This window comes from Sardina pilchardus, chromosome 1 (assembly GCF_963854185.1).
Source record: "Sardina pilchardus chromosome 1, fSarPil1.1, whole genome shotgun sequence".
NCBI lineage: Eukaryota > Metazoa > Chordata > Actinopteri > Clupeiformes > Clupeidae > Sardina > Sardina pilchardus.
The window spans coordinates 40,389,510-40,407,574 of record NC_084994.1 but is presented as its reverse complement, the minus strand read 5'-3'; the positions used below and the strand labels follow the sequence as shown (position 1 = coordinate 40,407,574).

At 39.8% G+C, this 18,065-nt stretch overlaps 1 protein-coding gene across 2 annotated transcripts; it reads right to left on the bottom strand.

Moving 5' to 3' along the window:
- Positions 1-669: 669 nt before the first annotated feature.
- LOC134091020 (keratin, type I cytoskeletal 19-like) lies at positions 670-14,433 on the bottom strand. 2 transcript variants are annotated; one of them, XM_062544300.1, is made up of 10 exons: positions 14,352-14,433; positions 14,081-14,318; positions 13,800-13,925; positions 13,545-13,627; positions 13,183-13,339; positions 12,363-12,524; positions 10,083-10,208; positions 9,301-9,518; positions 8,466-8,545; positions 670-1,879 (listed from the first exon to the last, which is right to left on the bottom strand). In XM_062544300.1, exons 1-10 carry the CDS (start codon positions 14,390-14,392, stop codon positions 1,773-1,775), a joined length of 1,338 nt encoding a protein of 445 aa, XP_062400284.1. In that variant the 5' UTR covers positions 14,393-14,433; the 3' UTR covers positions 670-1,772. The 2 variants fall into 2 exon arrangements, with proteins under 2 accessions (XP_062400284.1, XP_062400283.1); XM_062544299.1 differs by having other exon boundaries at positions 14,081-14,430.
- Between the last annotated feature and the right edge of the window lie 3,632 nt (positions 14,434-18,065).

Here is an 18,065-nt window from a genome sequence, read left to right as displayed (position 1 = left end):
TGGGATGGTCTGTCCAGTGTTCTTCATAGATCAGTGGGAACGAGCCAGAGGGCCGAGGAGAGGGGGTGGACAACTGCTGCCTCCTCCCCGACCACATCAGACAATCAAGCATCTCACCAAACAGGCCCTCAAAACTCACCTCTTCAAACTTGAATGAAAGAAGATGATTTTATTTCTCTTTACAACTGAGATTGTCAAAGCAAACAAAACTACTCGTGTGACCAGGTGCTGTGATGCAAGTGAAGGAAATTAAAAACCGATGATAAGGCACCACCGACTTAAACTATTGTATTGCTTTTTTATTTGTCTGTTGCTTTGTACAAAAGTGTCCCATAGCCATAACTATAACCACGCTAGGTAATAAAGGGCATCAAAATTTTACTCAATTAAGTTGTACAACTAGCTATTATTAGATGTGATAATTCAGATTCACATTGTAAAGGAAAAGTTCTGCAAGTGCCAATTCAGAATTCAAATATTTAAGCATACTTATTTGTACCCTGTAGATTATAGCAGAGAGGGTTGAAGCGGATTTTTAATTTCAGTGAGACTATCACAGTATACTTCTCCACATTGTCAACTGCAGCACTATGCAACTGTCTGACAAAGGGGAGCCTGACATCTAGTGGCCATTATTGGCAATATCAAACACAAACTCATACACGTCAATAGGAAATTAACAGGAACACTTTAATTTGCAGCAAACCCACCTCCAAAACACCATTTTACAATAGGAATGTACTCATCTTATGCAGGACATTCACAATAGTCACGACATGTGGGGCACCAAATAATAATTTATATAAAAAAAATACCCTGTGTTCATAGAGAAGAAATCTAGATAAAACATTGGTGTTGCACAAAAACACTGCACCTCACTGATGCATAAAGATTGTCTCTTTCACTGAAAACCAAATGTTTAATATATTTTTTGAGGGAGGGGAGGGGGGGGGGGGGTTACAGTCATAGACCTAAAAGAAATGGACCAACAGACTCCGTCGTTCTCAATGAGAGGGGGCTGAAACAAAAAATCGTTTCCTGTTCATCGTACTGCGCAGACTCAAACTCATTTTGTGACGTTGGACGCCCTGAACATTGCTGTAACTCGTCTGATAGATGTTCATACAGATATTTTGCCATTCGACCTCGACTGACTGCGATTTCTTGGATCTTGTAAGTACAATCTGATTCTTTTTTAAACATATTTTTAGTCTTTGTCTGAATCACTCATTTCTTGCAAAATGGTATTTCTGTACTGTTAAGTCGATGATCACGTTTTTAAAAACCTACATCGAATAGATTAATAAAGCGTTAGACTCGCTAAAGTCTAGCTATGGCTAAAGTCTGAAGTGGATAGCAAAAGAAAACTGTTAGAGGCAGACGGTTACAGTAGGCTATGCCATTAAATGCAGGATAAATCCAGCAAGTTTTAACATAGATCTCCACTTCTCAAGGTCACCGAATATTGTCAGTACAGTCATTTCCTGTGTCTTAGCCGTACTGTGTATAAACCGCAGAATAGTGTTTTATGCAAGTTGAAAGAACCCCCCGCCCGAAAACAATCGGTTTTACCCAGCTCGACTTGCTACGGCCAGCAGCTAAGTCAGCACCACACTCTGTGGGCATGAACATGGGGGCTCAAGGATATGCCCCCAGAGTGTAGCACTGTAGCCCCCCGCCGCCACACACACACACACACACACACACACACACACCACATGTTTCTCGACAAAAATACACAGGCTTGTCCACCGCGTCCCCGAGTGCTAAGCCTAGGCCACCTCCTGGAGTTTCTCATCCACGGAGGAGGAGACCACCACGCCGTCCACCATCTCCTCCACGATGACCTTCACCCTCCGCTGTCTGTGGGGGTTGTACTCTGAGAGGAGGAAGAAGAGAAAAGGGCCATTTTAGTATGAAGTGGACACGCAAGCGCTGATTGATGATCACAGACGTAAGATTCCTTTGTGTTTTTCCACACATCTCTTCATTGGCCTCATAAGTGTGTATCAGAAATATGCTAAAAAGGCTAAGCCTGCTGACCTCTCTTAGCAGGCCCACCTTTAACCCTGACATTTCCCTGCTCTTAGAAAGACTTTTAACCCTTCTCCAAGAGACATTGGAGTTGGTTTTGAAATGTCACAAATCTTGTAATCACTCCAATATTATCAGCTGTGGTTCCCATTTCACCACATTTCATAGCAGTTTCCTGTCTGGGCAGTCAATACATTTTACTCTTTTATTTGACAGTGATAGACTTCTGACATATAATAATAATATCATTATTATTAGTATTATTATCATCATTATTATTATTAATAATAATGATAATAATAATAATTATATCATATAATATAATTACAGTGCATGAAAATGCACTGTACTGTTCTTCCTAGTCTTCAACTTCTTCATCTTCTTATTATTACAGTGCATGAAAATGCACTGTACTGTTCTTCCTATTCTTCTTATTATTACAGTGCATGAAAATGCACTGTACTGTTATTCCAAGTCTTCTTATTAAACTTCTTCTTCTAACGCAGCCAATTCAGCTTCAACCGTTTAACGTAGAAACTTCATTCAAACGTTGTTGCGTAGGTCTTGCTTATGCCATGCCTGCTTTGTATTTTTCAACTTTGTAACTTTTATACTTTTTAAACTATTAGTTAAAAACTATTACAATTTCCCCCATAGACTTAACATTGCTCATTATGACATCACGGCAGCAATTAGAATCTTAGGCCAGGTGGCCGGCCACCTGGGCACCAACTGTCAGTTTCTCTGGCTTAAAGCATACAGTCTCTCAGAAGACTACATATCCTGTTAACTGTTTCCTCTGTCCACAACTGTTTCAAAATAAAAGTCCTCACAGCAATAATACACTATTAAATCATTTAACCATTGAAACTACTCAACTATTGAACTGTTCAACCATTCCAACTGTCAGTTATCATCCACTATGCCTCCAGTCAACTACATGAGACCTCCATGTACCTAGCAACCAACATAGCAACCATTAAAATTAAGCGTTTATGACCGTTTCCATAGCAACCAACATGATTTTACTACAGTAACTTCTTTATTCCTGATAGTGGCAGCCATGGATACCCTATTAACAAATGTTTCAAAATAAAAGTCCTCAGTAGCAAGTTAGCTAGTTAGCATGGTTAGCATAGTTAGCATTGTTAACATAGTTAACATTTTTAGCATAACTGCTAAAAATGATTAGCTAAGTTAGCTAATCAACCTGGTTAGCATTGTTAGCATAGTTAGCATTGTTAGCATAGTTAGCATTTTGAACATTTCTGTTAGAAATCATTAGTTAAGTTAGCTGATCAATCTGGTTAGCATTGTTAACATAGTTAGCATTGTTAGCATTTTTACCATAACTGTTAGAAATCATTAGCTAAGTAAACCAATCAACCTGGTTATCATTGTTAACATAGTTAACATTTTAACATACCTTTTAGAAATTATTAGTTAAGTTACAACTGGAATGTTTAAGCTTTAAACTGTCTACCTTCACACATCAACTCTCTGTAAACTATACAATCACCATCTTTACCCTAGTTACACCCTAGTAGCCATATCTACATCATCTATCTATACATTTTTTTCATTTTCATGCACTGGTAATTCCTTGGAATTGCATTTCTAGTTAGAGTGCATGCAAATGCACTCTACTGTTATCCGACATCTTCTTATTATCGATATTATTCTTCTTCAGACACTTTTTGTGCGTTCAATTCAGCTTCAACCGTTTAACGTAGAAACTTCATTCAAACTGCGCTGCGTAGGTCTTACTTAGGTGACTTCAGCTATATATTTTTCAACTTTGAAAACTTTATCGTTGAATTTATATAAATTTTTTAAAACATTTTTTCTCCCATAGACTTAACATTGGATTATGACATCATAATAGGGCAATTAGAATCTTATGCCAGGTGGCCAGCACCACCTGCAGCAGCTCTCTCTCTCTCAGGCTTTAAGCATACAATCTCTCTGAAGACTACACATATCCTGTTAAACTGTTTCCTCTGTCCACAACTGTTTCAAAATAAAAGTCCTCACTGCAATAATACACTATTAAATCATTTAACCATTGAAACTACTCAACTATTTAACTGTTCAACCATTCCAACTGTCAGTTATCATCAACTATGCCTCCAGTCAACTACATGAAACCTCCATGTACCTAGCAACCAACATAGCAACCATTAAAATTAAGCGTTTATGACCGTTTCCATAGCAACCAACATGATTTTACTACAGTAACTTCTTTATTCCTGATAGTGGCCACCATAGATACCCTATCAACAAATGTTTCAAAATAAAAGTCCTCACTAGCAAGTTAGCTAGTTAGCATGGTTAGCATTGTTAGCATAGTTAGCATTTTTAGCATAACTGCTAGAAATGGTTAGCTAAGTTAGCTAATCAACCTGGTTAGCATTGTTAGCTTTGTTAGCATAGTTAGCATTTTTAGCATAACTGCTAGAAATCATTAGTTCAGTTAGAACTGTAATGTTTAAGCTTTAAACTGTCTACCTTCACACTATCAGCTTTCTTTAAACTATGAAACCACCATGTTTACCCTAGCTACACCTTAGTAACTATATCTACATTATCTACTGTATCTATACATTTTTGCATTTTCATGCACTCGTAATTTCCCTGGAATTACATTCTCTAGTTATTATTAAACTTCTTCTTCTAACGCTCGCAATTCAGCTTCAACCGTTTAACGTAGAAACTTCATTCAAACTTTGTTGCGTAGGTCTTGCTTATGCCATATGTGCTTTATATTTTTCAACTTTGTAACTTTTATACTTTTTAAACTATTAGTTAAAAACTATCACCATTTCCCCCATAGACTTAACATTGCTCATTATGACATCACGGCAGCAATTAGAATGTTACCCCAGCTGGTCAGCCACCTGGGCACCAACTGTCAGTTTCTCTCAGGCTCCTCTCTGAAGACTACATATTCTGTTCCCCTGTATCCTCTGCGCACAACAGTATCAAAATAAGTCCTCCTAATTCCATCCAACTTTATATCCATTCATCTTCTTCAAACCATTCACTCATCCACCCATTCTAAACAGTCTGCCTATCAACAACATCAATTAGACGCTCTACATTGAACTTTTAAACAATCTACTCTGTCTCAGGCTGGCTCTCTTAAGACTAGCCAGTTAAATTGATTACACCTGTATCTGTATCCACTACTCTCAGTAGAGAGCTGTGTCTCTCCATTCTACAAGAATATAAGGCACATTCCATCCAACATTCTATCCATTCATCTTCTTCAGACCATTCACTCATCCACCCATTAAACTGTCTATCAACATCTATTAAACAATCTGTCTATCAACATCCATTAAACTTTAAATTAAACATTAATTAGACTATCTACATTCAACTTTTAAATTATTTACTCTGTCTCAGGCTTTAAGAGTACTCTGGCACTCTTAAGACTAGCCAGTTAAATTGATTACACCTGTGTCAACTACTCTCAGAGAGCTGTATCAGTGTCTCTCTTAACAAGAATATAAGGCACATTCCATCCAACCTTCTATCCACTCATCTTCTTCAGACCATTCACTCATCCACCCATTAAACTGTCAATCAATATCTATTAAACAATCTGCCTATCAACATCCATTAAACATTCTGTCTATCAACATTAATTAGACTATCTACATACAACTTTTAAAGTATTTACTGTGGGTCCCTCTCAAGCAGCGTTTATATGTCCTCCCTCGCTCCTCGATCCTCAATGATCTACATAAAGAAAGATAGAAGAAGGGCTAGACTATCCCATTGTTGCCGCTCCATCATTCTTTATGTAGATCAGTGAGGAGCGAGAGAGGACGCGTAAACGCTATGAGAGGCACCTTCTGTCTCAGGCTTTAAGCATACAATCTCATTAAGACTACAGATCCTGTTTCACTACTTCCTCTGTCTACAACTGTTTCAAAATAAAGGTCCTCACTGCAATTATACACTATTAAATCATTTAACCATTGAAACTACTCAACTATTGAAATGTTCAACCATTCCAACTGTCAGTTATCATCAACTATGCCTCCAGTCAACTACATGAAACCTCCATGTACCTAGCAACCAACATAGCAACCATTAAAATTAAGTGTTTATAACCGTTTCCATAGCAACCAACATGATTATACTGCAGTAACTTCTTGTTTCCTGATAGTGGCCACCATGGATACCCTAGCAACAAATGTTTCAAAATAAAAGTCCTCACTAGCAAGTTAGCTAGTTAGCATAGTTAACATTGTTAACATAGTTAGCATTTTTAGCATAACTGCAAAAAATCATCAACTAAGTTAGCTAATCAACCTGGTTAGCATTGTCAGCAAATTTAGCATTTTTAACATTACTGCTAGAAATCATCGATAAGTTAGCTAATCAACCTGGTTAGCATTGTTAGTAAAGTTAGCATTGCTAGCATAATTAGCATTTTTAGCTTAACTGTTAGAAATCATTAGCTAAGTTAGCTAATCAACATTTTAACATGAATAGAAATCATTAGTTAAGTTAGAACTGGAATGTTTCATCTTTAAACTGTCTACCTTCACAATATCAACTCTCTGTAAACTATGCAACCACCATGTTTACCCTAGCTACACCTTAGTAACCATATCTACATTATCTATCTTTTTTAGCATTTTCATGCACTGGTAATTCCTTGGAATTGCATTTCTAGTTCTTCTTCTAACGCACGCAATTCAGCTTGAACCGTTTAACGTAGAAACTTCATTCAAACTGTGTTACGTAGATCTTACTTACGCGATGTGGGCTTTGTATATATCAACTTTGTAACTTTTATACTTTTTAAACTATTAGTTAAAAACTATTACAATTTCCCCCATAGACTTAACATTGCTCATTATGACATCACGGCAGCAATTAGAATCTTAGGCCAGGTGGCCGGCCACCTGGGCACCAACTGTCAGTTTCTCTGGCTTTAGCATACAGTCTCTCAGAAGACTACATATCCTGTTAACTGTTTCCTCTGTCCACAACTATTTCAAAATAAAAGTCCTCACTGCAATAATACACTATTAAATCATTTAACCATTGAAACTACTCAACTATTGAACTGTTCAACCATTCCAACTGTCAGTTATCATCCACTATGCCTCCAGTCAACTACATGAAACCTCCATGTACCTAGCAACCAACATAGCAACCATTAAAATTAAGTGTTTATGACTGTTTCCATAGCAACCAACATGATCATACTGCAGTAACTTCTTGTTTCCTGATGGTGGGCACCATGGATACCCTAGCAACAAATGTTTCAAAATAAAAGTCCTCACTAGCAAGTTATCTAGTTAGCATGGTTAGCATTGTTAGCATTGCTAACATTTTTAGCATAGTTAGCATTTTTAGCATTACTGCTAGAAATCATCGGTTAAGTTAGCTAATCAACCTGGTTAGCATGGTTAGTAAAGTTAGCATTGCTAGCATAATTAGCATTTTTAACACAACTGCTAGAAATCATTAGCTAAGTTAGCTTATCAACATTTTAACATGAATAGAAATCATTAGTTAAGTTAGAACTGGAATGTTTCAGCTTTAAACTGTCTACCTTCACACTATCAACTCTCTGTAAACTATGCAACCACCATGTTTACCCTAGCTTCACCTTAGTAACCATATCTACATTATCTATCTTTTTTTGCATTTTCATGCACTGGTAATTCCTTGGAATTGCATTTCTAGTTATTATTATTATTATCATCATTATTATGTATCAATTAAAATTGATTGGTAAAAGAGGGGTTTTCAGAAATATGCTAAAAAGGCTAAGCCTGCTGACTTCTCTTAGAAGGCCCACCTTTAACCCTGACATTTCCCTGCTCTTAGAAAGACTTTTAACCCTTCTCCAAGAGACACTGGGTGCCTCTCAACATGCCTCCTCGATCCTCGATGCTCGATCCTCGAGGGGCGTTCCCACTGATCCATGACTAACACTGGATAGACTATCCCACTGTTTCCCCCCCATCATTCTTTATGTAGATCAGTGAGGATCGAGGCATCGAGGAGCGAGGGAGGACGTATACAGTAAACGCTGCATGAGAGGCACCCATTGGAGTTGGTTTTAAAATGTCACAAATCTTGTAATCACTCCATTCCTGTCTGGGCAGTCAAGACATTTTACTCTTTTATTTGACAGTGATAGACTTCTGACAATTATAATTATTATTATTATTATTATTATGATTGTTATTATTGTTAATAATAATAATAATAATATTAATAATAATAATAATTATTATTATTATTATTATTATTATTATCATATAATATAATATAATATAATAATAATAATAATAATTATTATTATAATCATATAATATAATATAATTATTATTATTATTATCATCATTATTATGTAACAATTAAAATGTATTGGTATAAGAGGGTGGGGTTAGACCTACCATCCTCCTCCTCCTCCACCACCTCCTCCACCACCTGCGTCACCTGCGTCACCTGCGTCACCTGCTGCACTGTTGAGACCCTGTTGAAGAGACAAAGTCAATGTCGGTCCTAATGTTCACTCCATTCCTATACATTACAAAGTTACGATGTGTTTGTCGGTGGGCTGACATAGACTCTTTTATTCCGATCAGAATTGGGACAAAAATGACAAATATATAAACACCTTGTTTGGAATAAAACTGCCAATCTGGGACGGTGTATGCCGTTCTTATTCTGTTTCAGCAGCCGTGCATACTGTATTTCTCAAGCTAAAGCAAAGCAGCAACCAATCAAATATTCTAACGTGCTTGAGGTCAGCTGATCGGAATAGAACCAACTCCATGGACACAGACGGCACACATTTGTCATTCGGAGTAGCTTAATCAGAATAACAAAAAGACTGTCCATGTAAACTACAGTACCTACTGTCTTAAATTAAATTCAACACCAAACCAAAAAAAGAAAATCACTTCACTGGATATTAGCTACACTAGTCTATTGTAACTGACATTGGCCGGGTTTCCCAGAATCGTTAAGAAGCTCTTAAGTTCTAAGAACTTCTTAGGAGCGTTGTAAGAATGTTTTAAGAACGCTCCTAAGAAGTTCTTAGCATTTAAGAGCTTCTTAACGATTCTGGGAAACCCAGCCATTCGCTGTCAAAACATGTCCCTTGACCACAGTGCCCCTACAAGTCAACCTCAGTTAAGAGCACCAACAGATTGCCATGCTTCCTGTCTGTTCTCCACTTCCTCGTTTATTCCCACGCCTCCTTCCTGTCCCGCCTCCTTCTCTCACCAGGCGTCTCCGTCCAGCAGTCTCCTGTACTCGGCGATCTCCCGCTCCAGCCGCATCTTGATGTCCAGCAGCATCTTGTACTCGGCGCCCTGCTGCTCGATGCTGAGGGTCAGCTGCTTGAGCTCGGCCTCCAGGCTGTCGATCTGCATCTGGAGCTGGCTCAGCGTCATGCCGTAGCGGCTGCTCACCTCCGACAGCTGGCGCTCCAGGTTACCTTTCTGCAGAGGAGAGAGAGAGAGAGAGAGAGAGAGAGAGAGAGAGAGTCAGGTCAGAGCAGACAAGATAGATACATAGATAGATAGATAGATAGATAGATATAGATAGACAATAGATAGATAGATAGATAGATAAATAAATAGATAGATATACTTTATTGATCCCCAATGGGAAATTCAAGGTCCCAGCAGCTTAAGACACCACACACAACATACACTACAATGTAAACAGGATGATCAACAACAATATCATATCAACATCACTAACAACTAGACAACTGAGAGGAAGAGGAAGAGGAACGAACTATGGTACGACAATTTTAAGGATGTGAGTGAGAGGAGAAAGGGAGAGAGAGAGAGAGAGAGAGAGAGATATGGACAGAGAGTGTTGGGAAGGTGGGGAGGTTGTCCATGTGGGGTTGTGAACTGGTCATGGAGAAGAAGAACTGAAGATGTAGATAAGATGAATAGTCTGAAATGGAAACTGGGTAAGAAGTGACAGTGTTTAGCTCATAGTCAGTCTACCACTGAATGGATACGGATTGTATTTGCGTGGGTTGACCATACCACTGAATGGAGTCCTTGCAGCTCGATCTGCAGGGACTGGTAGGTTCTCTGCAAGGTGGTCACCTCCGACTGACAGGTCTTGACCTCGGTGACACTGGTGGTCATCTGGGTCTGTAGCGTCGCAACCTGCACAACAGACACAGGGAACAAGGACTCAATCAGAGACGGTTGAAAAAGCGAGACAATTCACAGAAGGGTTCTTCCTATTCCCCTATGACGTAGGATTTGATTGCGCCACGCCTTTTTAGGAGACTAGCAGGAGATTCTTTACAATGTAACCCTATGGAAGAAATCTTTTTGTTCTTTGATTTTGCCCCAGCCCTTATTTATACAGTTAGATATTGGAAATGTTAATGCATTTTCTGTAAATCACATGTGTTTTTCACATTCTGACACCGACATGGTGTTTTTTTTAAATAAGCAATAAAGGAGAAAAACGACTTTGTTTGTCACTTTTCTGTCTGTTTCTGTAATCCACTGGCACGCAATCTATTAAAGTACTGTAGATGCAGGTTCGGCCTTTGCCGACAGCCCGTTCTAATTTCTGTACCCATGCCCATGACGCACCCATGACATTCCGACTAATATCTTAAGGATCTTTGACTCAATCTTCTAATCTATGTATCGTCAAGGATCGATCGATCAGAAAGGTGGACATACTGTGATGAGCCACCTGTCATTGCCACTTGGTGTGCTGGTGTGAATGCCCTGTCAGATCCTTTTCCATTGCTGATTTTTGCACTTTTCCATCGATTTGTTTATTAAATAAGTCTACGCTATCAATACAGCAGTGTTTGGTGAATGCATGTTCCTCCTTTGAGTGTGGTACTTCAAACTGGAACTACCTCAGCCACCCACTCCCAGCCATGGTTTGGGGGCGCGGCACCCGATTGACTGTCACTGTCGCTTCTTTTTACTATGTTAAACCAACGTCGCGTGAAAGAGCTTAAGAATCAGTTAAACGTAGGTGACAGAGCGTGCCAGGTGCATTGACAATTGACAATATTTTCCACTGAGTGAAAGCATACACCTACATAGGTGGGGTACGTCAATGCCAGCTTTGCCCGTCAGTTGTGTGCTGTGTCATCATCAGAATGATACAAAAAACATGATTGATTGCTGACATTTACGCAAAGTCCAGGTGGATTAACTGCTATTGTAGTTCTTTGATTGGTCATGCAAGATCTTTGCCTTACTGCGGTAAGGAAATATGACATAATTTTCCATGCTCTGATCTTTCACTTACTTCTCTTTTCATGTAAGCAACAAGCTTAACAAGCTAACCCTTACAAAAATCCGATGTTTGAGGCAGATTTGCGGCAAACTTGTGGGTTATTTGTGGGAAACAAATCAGTTCACTAGAAAATACTGCCAGAAGTTTCCCAAAATTGCCCGCTAGAGGCAATCTTCTGGCAACAATGAGAGGTTTGCCACTAGTGGCAAATGGGTTCACCAGTGATTTGCAACCACACTTAACCAATAATGGCAATCTTCCAGTGAACTTCTGGTGCCAAAAGTGAACCGCAACTGTTTGCCAGAAACCTAATTTGCATGTGAAAACATTTGCTGCATCTGTTCACCAGAAACCTGAAATATCTGTAAGGGAAACTGAATATACCACCTGAGATAAAGACACAATGCAGTTGAACATGTTTCGCATTGAATCATAAAGATGGAACCATGGATGCACACATCATATCCTTAGATCCATCTCTTATCCATAAACAAGTTTCAGCATCAAAGCCCTGTACAGTCACCAGTACAAAGCATATCCATGCTATGTAAGGGATAATCAACAACGCGCCATGCGTTTATTGGAAAATAATGCACGTTCGAAGTGGTAATAAGGTCCCAACGCTGCAGACGGATAAGTGCATTATTTTCCTATAAACGCACAGCGCGGAGTTGGTTATCCCGCTTATACCACTGCTACTATCATTTTCGTTTAAATTGCCGCTGTCTTAGATACAACATTTCTGTTTTTACCGTTAAATTCATATTGGCGAATTAATATTCAAGTAAGCCCAAAAATAAGGAACTACTTCATAGCCGTGCGTATATCGAAAAATAATGCACGTTCCAAATAGCGTATCACAACAGGAAATTTGACCAAGCAGTGGTATAAAGGGGGATAATCTTCATTTTAATATACTGGTGTTACCATAATAGACATCAAAATGTGACCATAACATCTGTCCCTTTCTCCTTTTGTTGTTTTACGAGACACAATGTTCCTGATCCGAACGTTACCAGAACGTTCACCTTCGTTCGGTCGCTCACCTTGCTCTCAAACCATTTTTCTGCGGTGCTCCGGCTCTTCTGGATGGCAGCCTCGTACTGCTCCCTGACCTCCTGGATCACCTTCTCCAGGTCCACAGGGGGCGCACAGTCCACCTCCACGTTGACAGAACCACTTTGCTGCACCCTCAGCGCCTGCAATTCCTGAGAGAGAGAGAAAGAGAGAGAGAGAGAGTATTAGTGTGTGTGTGTGTGTGTGTGTGTGTATGTGTGTGTGTGTGTGTGAGCGAGAGAGAAAGAGAGATAGAGAGTATTAATGTGTGTGTGTGTGTGTGTGTGTGTGTGTGTGTGTGTGTGTGTGTGTGTGTGTGTGTGAGTGAGAGAAAGAAAGAAAGAGAGAGAGAGAGAGAGAGAGAGAGAGAGAGACTTATGGTGATAAAAAAAATCAGGGTGATGGGTGATAAACTTCAACCCTAAAGCACCTCTAGTGTGACCTGCCTCCCCCTTTTAATTATCTTCCATTATATTGATTGACAGCAACTACATCTAGTAACTTGTTCTTGAGACAGGAACTTCAAAGTCCCTGTGGTTTCATGTCTTGTCATGCCACTGAAAACACCCGAGAGATAAAAGGAGGTGATGGGCAGTGTGGTGTGAGAGTGGCCTTACAGTCATTTCCTGTGTATTAGCCACATTGTGTATAAGTCGCAGGACAGTGTTTTATGCAAGTTAAAAGAGACAAAGCCATATTAACACCATATTAACTGCCCCCATGTATTAACCTCATAGATGATGAGATTTTGCAAAATCAATGTACTGTAGGACTATAAGCTGCGGCTGATAGTCGGGAAATTAACGCTACCTCCTCGTGGTTGCGCTTGAGCCAGACCAGCTCCTCATTCAGCCCCTTAATCTCAATGTTCATATCTCCACAGCTCATCTGCATCTCCGACAGGACCGCCTTCAGGCCTGCAATGTCTCCTTCCACAGACATACGCATGGCCATCTCATTCTGGTGCCTGTGAGGCCACAAGGTTGGAGAAGCATGAACATATTAAATAAATTACAATAAATTCTGCATGACATTATTGGTTCGGTTGATGTTTTTATAGGCCATAAAACCATAACCATAGGCTACTTACAAGACACACTGGGTGGTAGCCTAAAGCTACAGTTAATCGTTTAAAGACAATATTACATAACAAATGTAGCTTATTCACTCACTTCAGCTGAAAGTCCTCAGCAGCAAGTTTTGCATTGTCAATCTGCAGAGTTATTCTGGCATTTTCTGTCAGCCCGTCCAAAATCTTTTCAAGAAAATATATAGATATATGGAACATATAAAACAAACATATAGGCTACTGTAGTAGGATTAGGCTATACTGTATGAGGACTATGACAAGATCTAGGCTACCTTTTCACTAATTTAAAAATGCAACACCAACCATTATTTACAATGTGCAGTGCATAACACTCTACCTTCCTGCGGATGTCTTCGATTGTGACATGATAGCCGCTGAGATCCTTGCGTTCAGGTGCTATCTTCTGACAGAATCCTTTGATCTGTAGCTCCAGTTTCCGATTGGCTTCCTCCAGTGACCTTACCTGCGGGGGTAAGCGCGGGCAAATTCTGTTTAGTTCTTCCCCAGATATTGCCCTGACATTATGGCCCAAATAATAGAGCAAACATGAAACACTAAGTGGCACGTTCTCTACGTTGTGCGTTTCATCCTGATCTCCTTCTCAATGTTGAATCATACCTTTTCGAGGTAAGACGCCAGGCGGTCGTTGAGATTTTGCATGGTGTGCTTCTCGTTGGCGACATGCATCATGTCGCCACCTGATGCTGCCATGGAAACAGAAGAAACAGAGCTGGAAATGCGCGTGCCGTATCCTCCCGCGCCTCCGTACACGCTTGGCGCGCGGCGGCTTCCATACAGGGAGATGCTCGAGCCACTGCCGCCAATTCCGCCGAGACGCATCCCACTGGCGGAACTGAAGCCGCCTCTGTAGGCTCCACCGCTGCTACTGTAGCTGCTGCTGCTGCTGCTTCGGCTGACTCTCACGGACATGATGATGCTCGAGGCGGACGTAGTTACCCAGACGTGTCCTTTTCTTCTTTTGAAAGTGTGCTCTCACTTTCCCAGTGACTTCTTTATATAGCGTCACTGGAGGGGCCTGTCATTTTGCACGTCACGTCTGTCATACTAACAACCTTTTTTACGCAGCTATTTCTAAGTAATCCCTGCGTGGGCGCCTCACCTGGGTCTTTTTTTGTTTGCTTGCTTTATTTATTTACAGCCAATATAAACTGTTAAACACACACCTTGTTGGCACCATAAAGAAATTCCTTAATGCCAAGTCAAAAAAATGACATTTTAAATTTCCATCCAAGTTGAAACACAAAGTGGTTTATCACTCGTTTAATCGTGTGTTCTCATTGGATGATCATGAAAATTGGCCAATGGTCACAGTCAATGGGGATGGGCCAGAAACACAATGTTCAGGAACATTATTGCCCGGCAGCTCTGCACTAAAAGTTGCTCTGTGTTGTCAGTTGGATATTTGATCAGCAGGTGAAGATTTCCTGAGAAATGTGCATTAATAACACGTGTGTTTCTACGAACAGAATCTATGTGTTCAATTCTGTCTGCGTGTGGCTATCTAAACTATTTTACAAAGGAGAGCTGTCAAAAAGCCATTAGTCACGCATTAGCTGTTGCCTGAGACAGAAATGATCATGCCCTTCGCTGATGGCAGACGTTATGAATCTGTCTCTCCACAGTCCACGGTTTTAAGTATTTAGACCTTAAGACTGCTCAAATAAAATGGACCAGTCGTTTTGAAAGGGAAACATGCATTTCTTTTCTTATGCAGGAAGATTGACAGAACACTGATTTACTGAGAAGGATTACCGTGAACAAAGAAGATGCATGTTGTGACTGCAGCCATCGCTATGCGTGCAGACGAGTGAAACGACCCTCCCACTTAAAACATATTGTCGTGTCGCACCTTTGTGATTGGAATATCGTTATGCAACATTACGCATAAAATAGGTGGGGCTTAATTCTTTTGCTTAGCCTCAGGCCAACAGTCATTCGAGGATTCTGCCACAGACAGAACCTCAGCATGGGAATAAACTGTAGGTGTCTTCTCAAGTAGAGCAAGGGTGTCTCTTCAGCAGCAGGTCACATGACACAATTACAGGGCATGCATACTGGATATCTGTCCAACACTAGGACCACTGAGGCAAAGACCTGTCCTCCTTCAAATCCCTCTCCCATCATTTTTGTATTCTTGATTATGTAAGTATGGGATTGGTCAGGTGTCCAAAATATTTGTCAGAGACTCTCTTATTTCTTCAATCTCTTTGTTTATTGTTTTGTTATAGTCAGGAATTGTAAACTTAGTTCTGACATTCACCATAGAAGTACCTCTTTCAATAGGCCTACATCTATTACTCATTTAGTTTCCCAGTCTGAGAATGTACAGATTATACAATAGATAATGTTGTAGAAGATGTATATGGGGCAGATAGTTGTACTAGTGATAAGGCGTTCTGCAGCAGATAGTCAACCCAGCATTTCAGTGCACTTTAATGGTTCGATCAGATGACCTTACTCAGGATTAGATCAGTCTTGCAGATAGCGGCATGTAAGAACTAAGCAAAGATGCTCTATGGAATCTAGATTCTACCACATGAAATGGACCATAGGAAAACAAGACACCACCCACAATAACAATGACAGCAACAGCAAAACATCTAAGAAACTCAATTGTTATCAACTGCACCCATGTTGCAAGTTATTTTTCATTTATAGACAGCATTCAACTCCACGCCTCTGTAACCAACAGAGACTGTCAGTTCTTGAGAACTGTGTGAACGGAGATTGGAAGGGGAAAAAAATCCTCCTGGTTGTTTGTCACTCACAGGAGTTACAGAGCACAGAGGAAACCCTATAATTTGTCCTTCAGTTTAATGGTTTTTTGAGCTGTAGCCATGTTTGGTAATTAACGTTCCTTTTGCAGTCATATGAAGTGTTAAGAAGTACACCTGTCTCGCCACACCTTTGATGACAGCACCACCCAGGGTGCTAAAAGTCATAGAGGACAATTCCGTGGAACTTGATCCATCATCATTTAAGCTGAATTTGGCATCACACCTACGAGTTTAATGATGTGCAGCTGGCTGACTACACATTTGCGTGTAGCAGTAACAACAAGAACCACCTAAGTAAACTCCAAAGATATTTTGGGGTAATTTCCCACACAAAGACTTTAACTTGGGGAATTAAAAAGAAAAGGAAAAGGTACAAAGGTCTTTAAGTCTTTATGGAGCATAATTGATTAGTTCTAACTGAAAGACTTGGGACAGGAAGGAAATAAAAGATTACTGATTAATCTTGACTTTTAATCTTGACAAGATTAATGATAATCTTGACAAGATTAATGATAATCTTGACTTTTGATGATTATGTTAAATGTCTTTGGCGTAGGCTCTGTCCATGATCCAGGTCCTTGAACACCTTCACCCATACAGATCCTGTGTTTAAAAGCAGCAAAGGCGGCCCCAGTTGTGGCACAACTGCTGGGTCACCTGCACCAAACACTGGCGACCCGGCGGGATGCATTCTCGCCTCATGGTCCTTTCCGGATCCCAGCCCTGGTCTCTCATCTCTCCCATCCCCTTTCTGTCACTCTCCACGGTCCTATCATAAAAAGCCCCAAAAATATGCTACTTTTAAAAAGCAGCAATGGCTATACCAGTTAGGCAATGATGGGCAAAAATACATTAAAACATATATCAAATACCCCAGTTTTAAGTGTATCAAAATAAACTACAAAATACAGTGGCCACGACACATAGCAAAATATAGGCTACTGTATTTTTACATTTTGAAAATGCTAAAAAATACTCTTTAATGGAGCATGAGTGGACCACTTTGCAAACCTTAATCTATTCCTTCATCACACTGATACACTGACTCTGTTGATTAAGCGAGCAGTATTTGAGAGCAGCAGCTTTTCCCTGCTTATAGACATGTCATAACCTGCAAACAGTCAACAGACAAACTAGTTGTCAAGTGGTACAAAGTGGAAGATTCTCAATGCATGCCCAGATTGCTTGATTTTGCACTGTGTAATGTTACTGACCAAGAAGCAAGAAAATCATGACCATTTCAATCTTTTATTTATTTTTTTTAACTACCTTCATACCGTGTAAGTGCTGCAATCACATAACCGGTTCCATATGTTTCGGTTGAATGATTCAAATTCTCAATAAATGTGAGTTTGGTGTGAGAGAGAATGTGAGAATGTGCGAGCAACCTACACGATACTCATCTGGCTCTAGATCATCTTCCTGAATCTCAATACTCTGATTACATTACAAGTATGGGCAAATGACTAAATCAGAACTAAAAGTGGCAAAACTTGGTGCCAGTAACTACAAAAATCCACACCTATAAAGTAATTTGATACTTTTCGCCAGAGTTGTGGAAGTTTTACTTATTGTTGTTGCAAATGTTTTGGAAGTAATTGTTACTCTCTCTCTCTCTCTCTCTCTTTTTTTTTTTTTTTTTAAATGCACATTTCCCACATGTCCAGGACATAATGGTAGATTAGCGAATCAAGTGACATGGTATAAAAGTAAGATATACTGTATACGTAAATGCAAAAGCCCCAATGCCTTTGATGCGCTATAATGGCATCACTTCGAACAGAAATAAAAGTGCAGAGAGTCAG

Excerpts from the sequence above, each read along its gene's own strand:
- LOC134091020 (XM_062544299.1), bottom strand. The coding sequence starts at position 14,392 with ATGTCCGTGAGAGTCAGCCGAAGCAGCAGCAGCAGCAGCTACAGTAGC. Across the intron at positions 13,628-13,799 it reads TCGAAGACATCCGCAGGAAG|ATTTTGGACGGGCTGACAGA; the intron begins GTAGAGTGTTAT and ends TTTCTTGAAAAG. Across the intron at positions 12,525-13,182 it reads TCAAGCGCAACCACGAGGAG|GAATTGCAGGCGCTGAGGGT; the intron begins GTAGCGTTAATT and ends TCTCTCTCTCAG.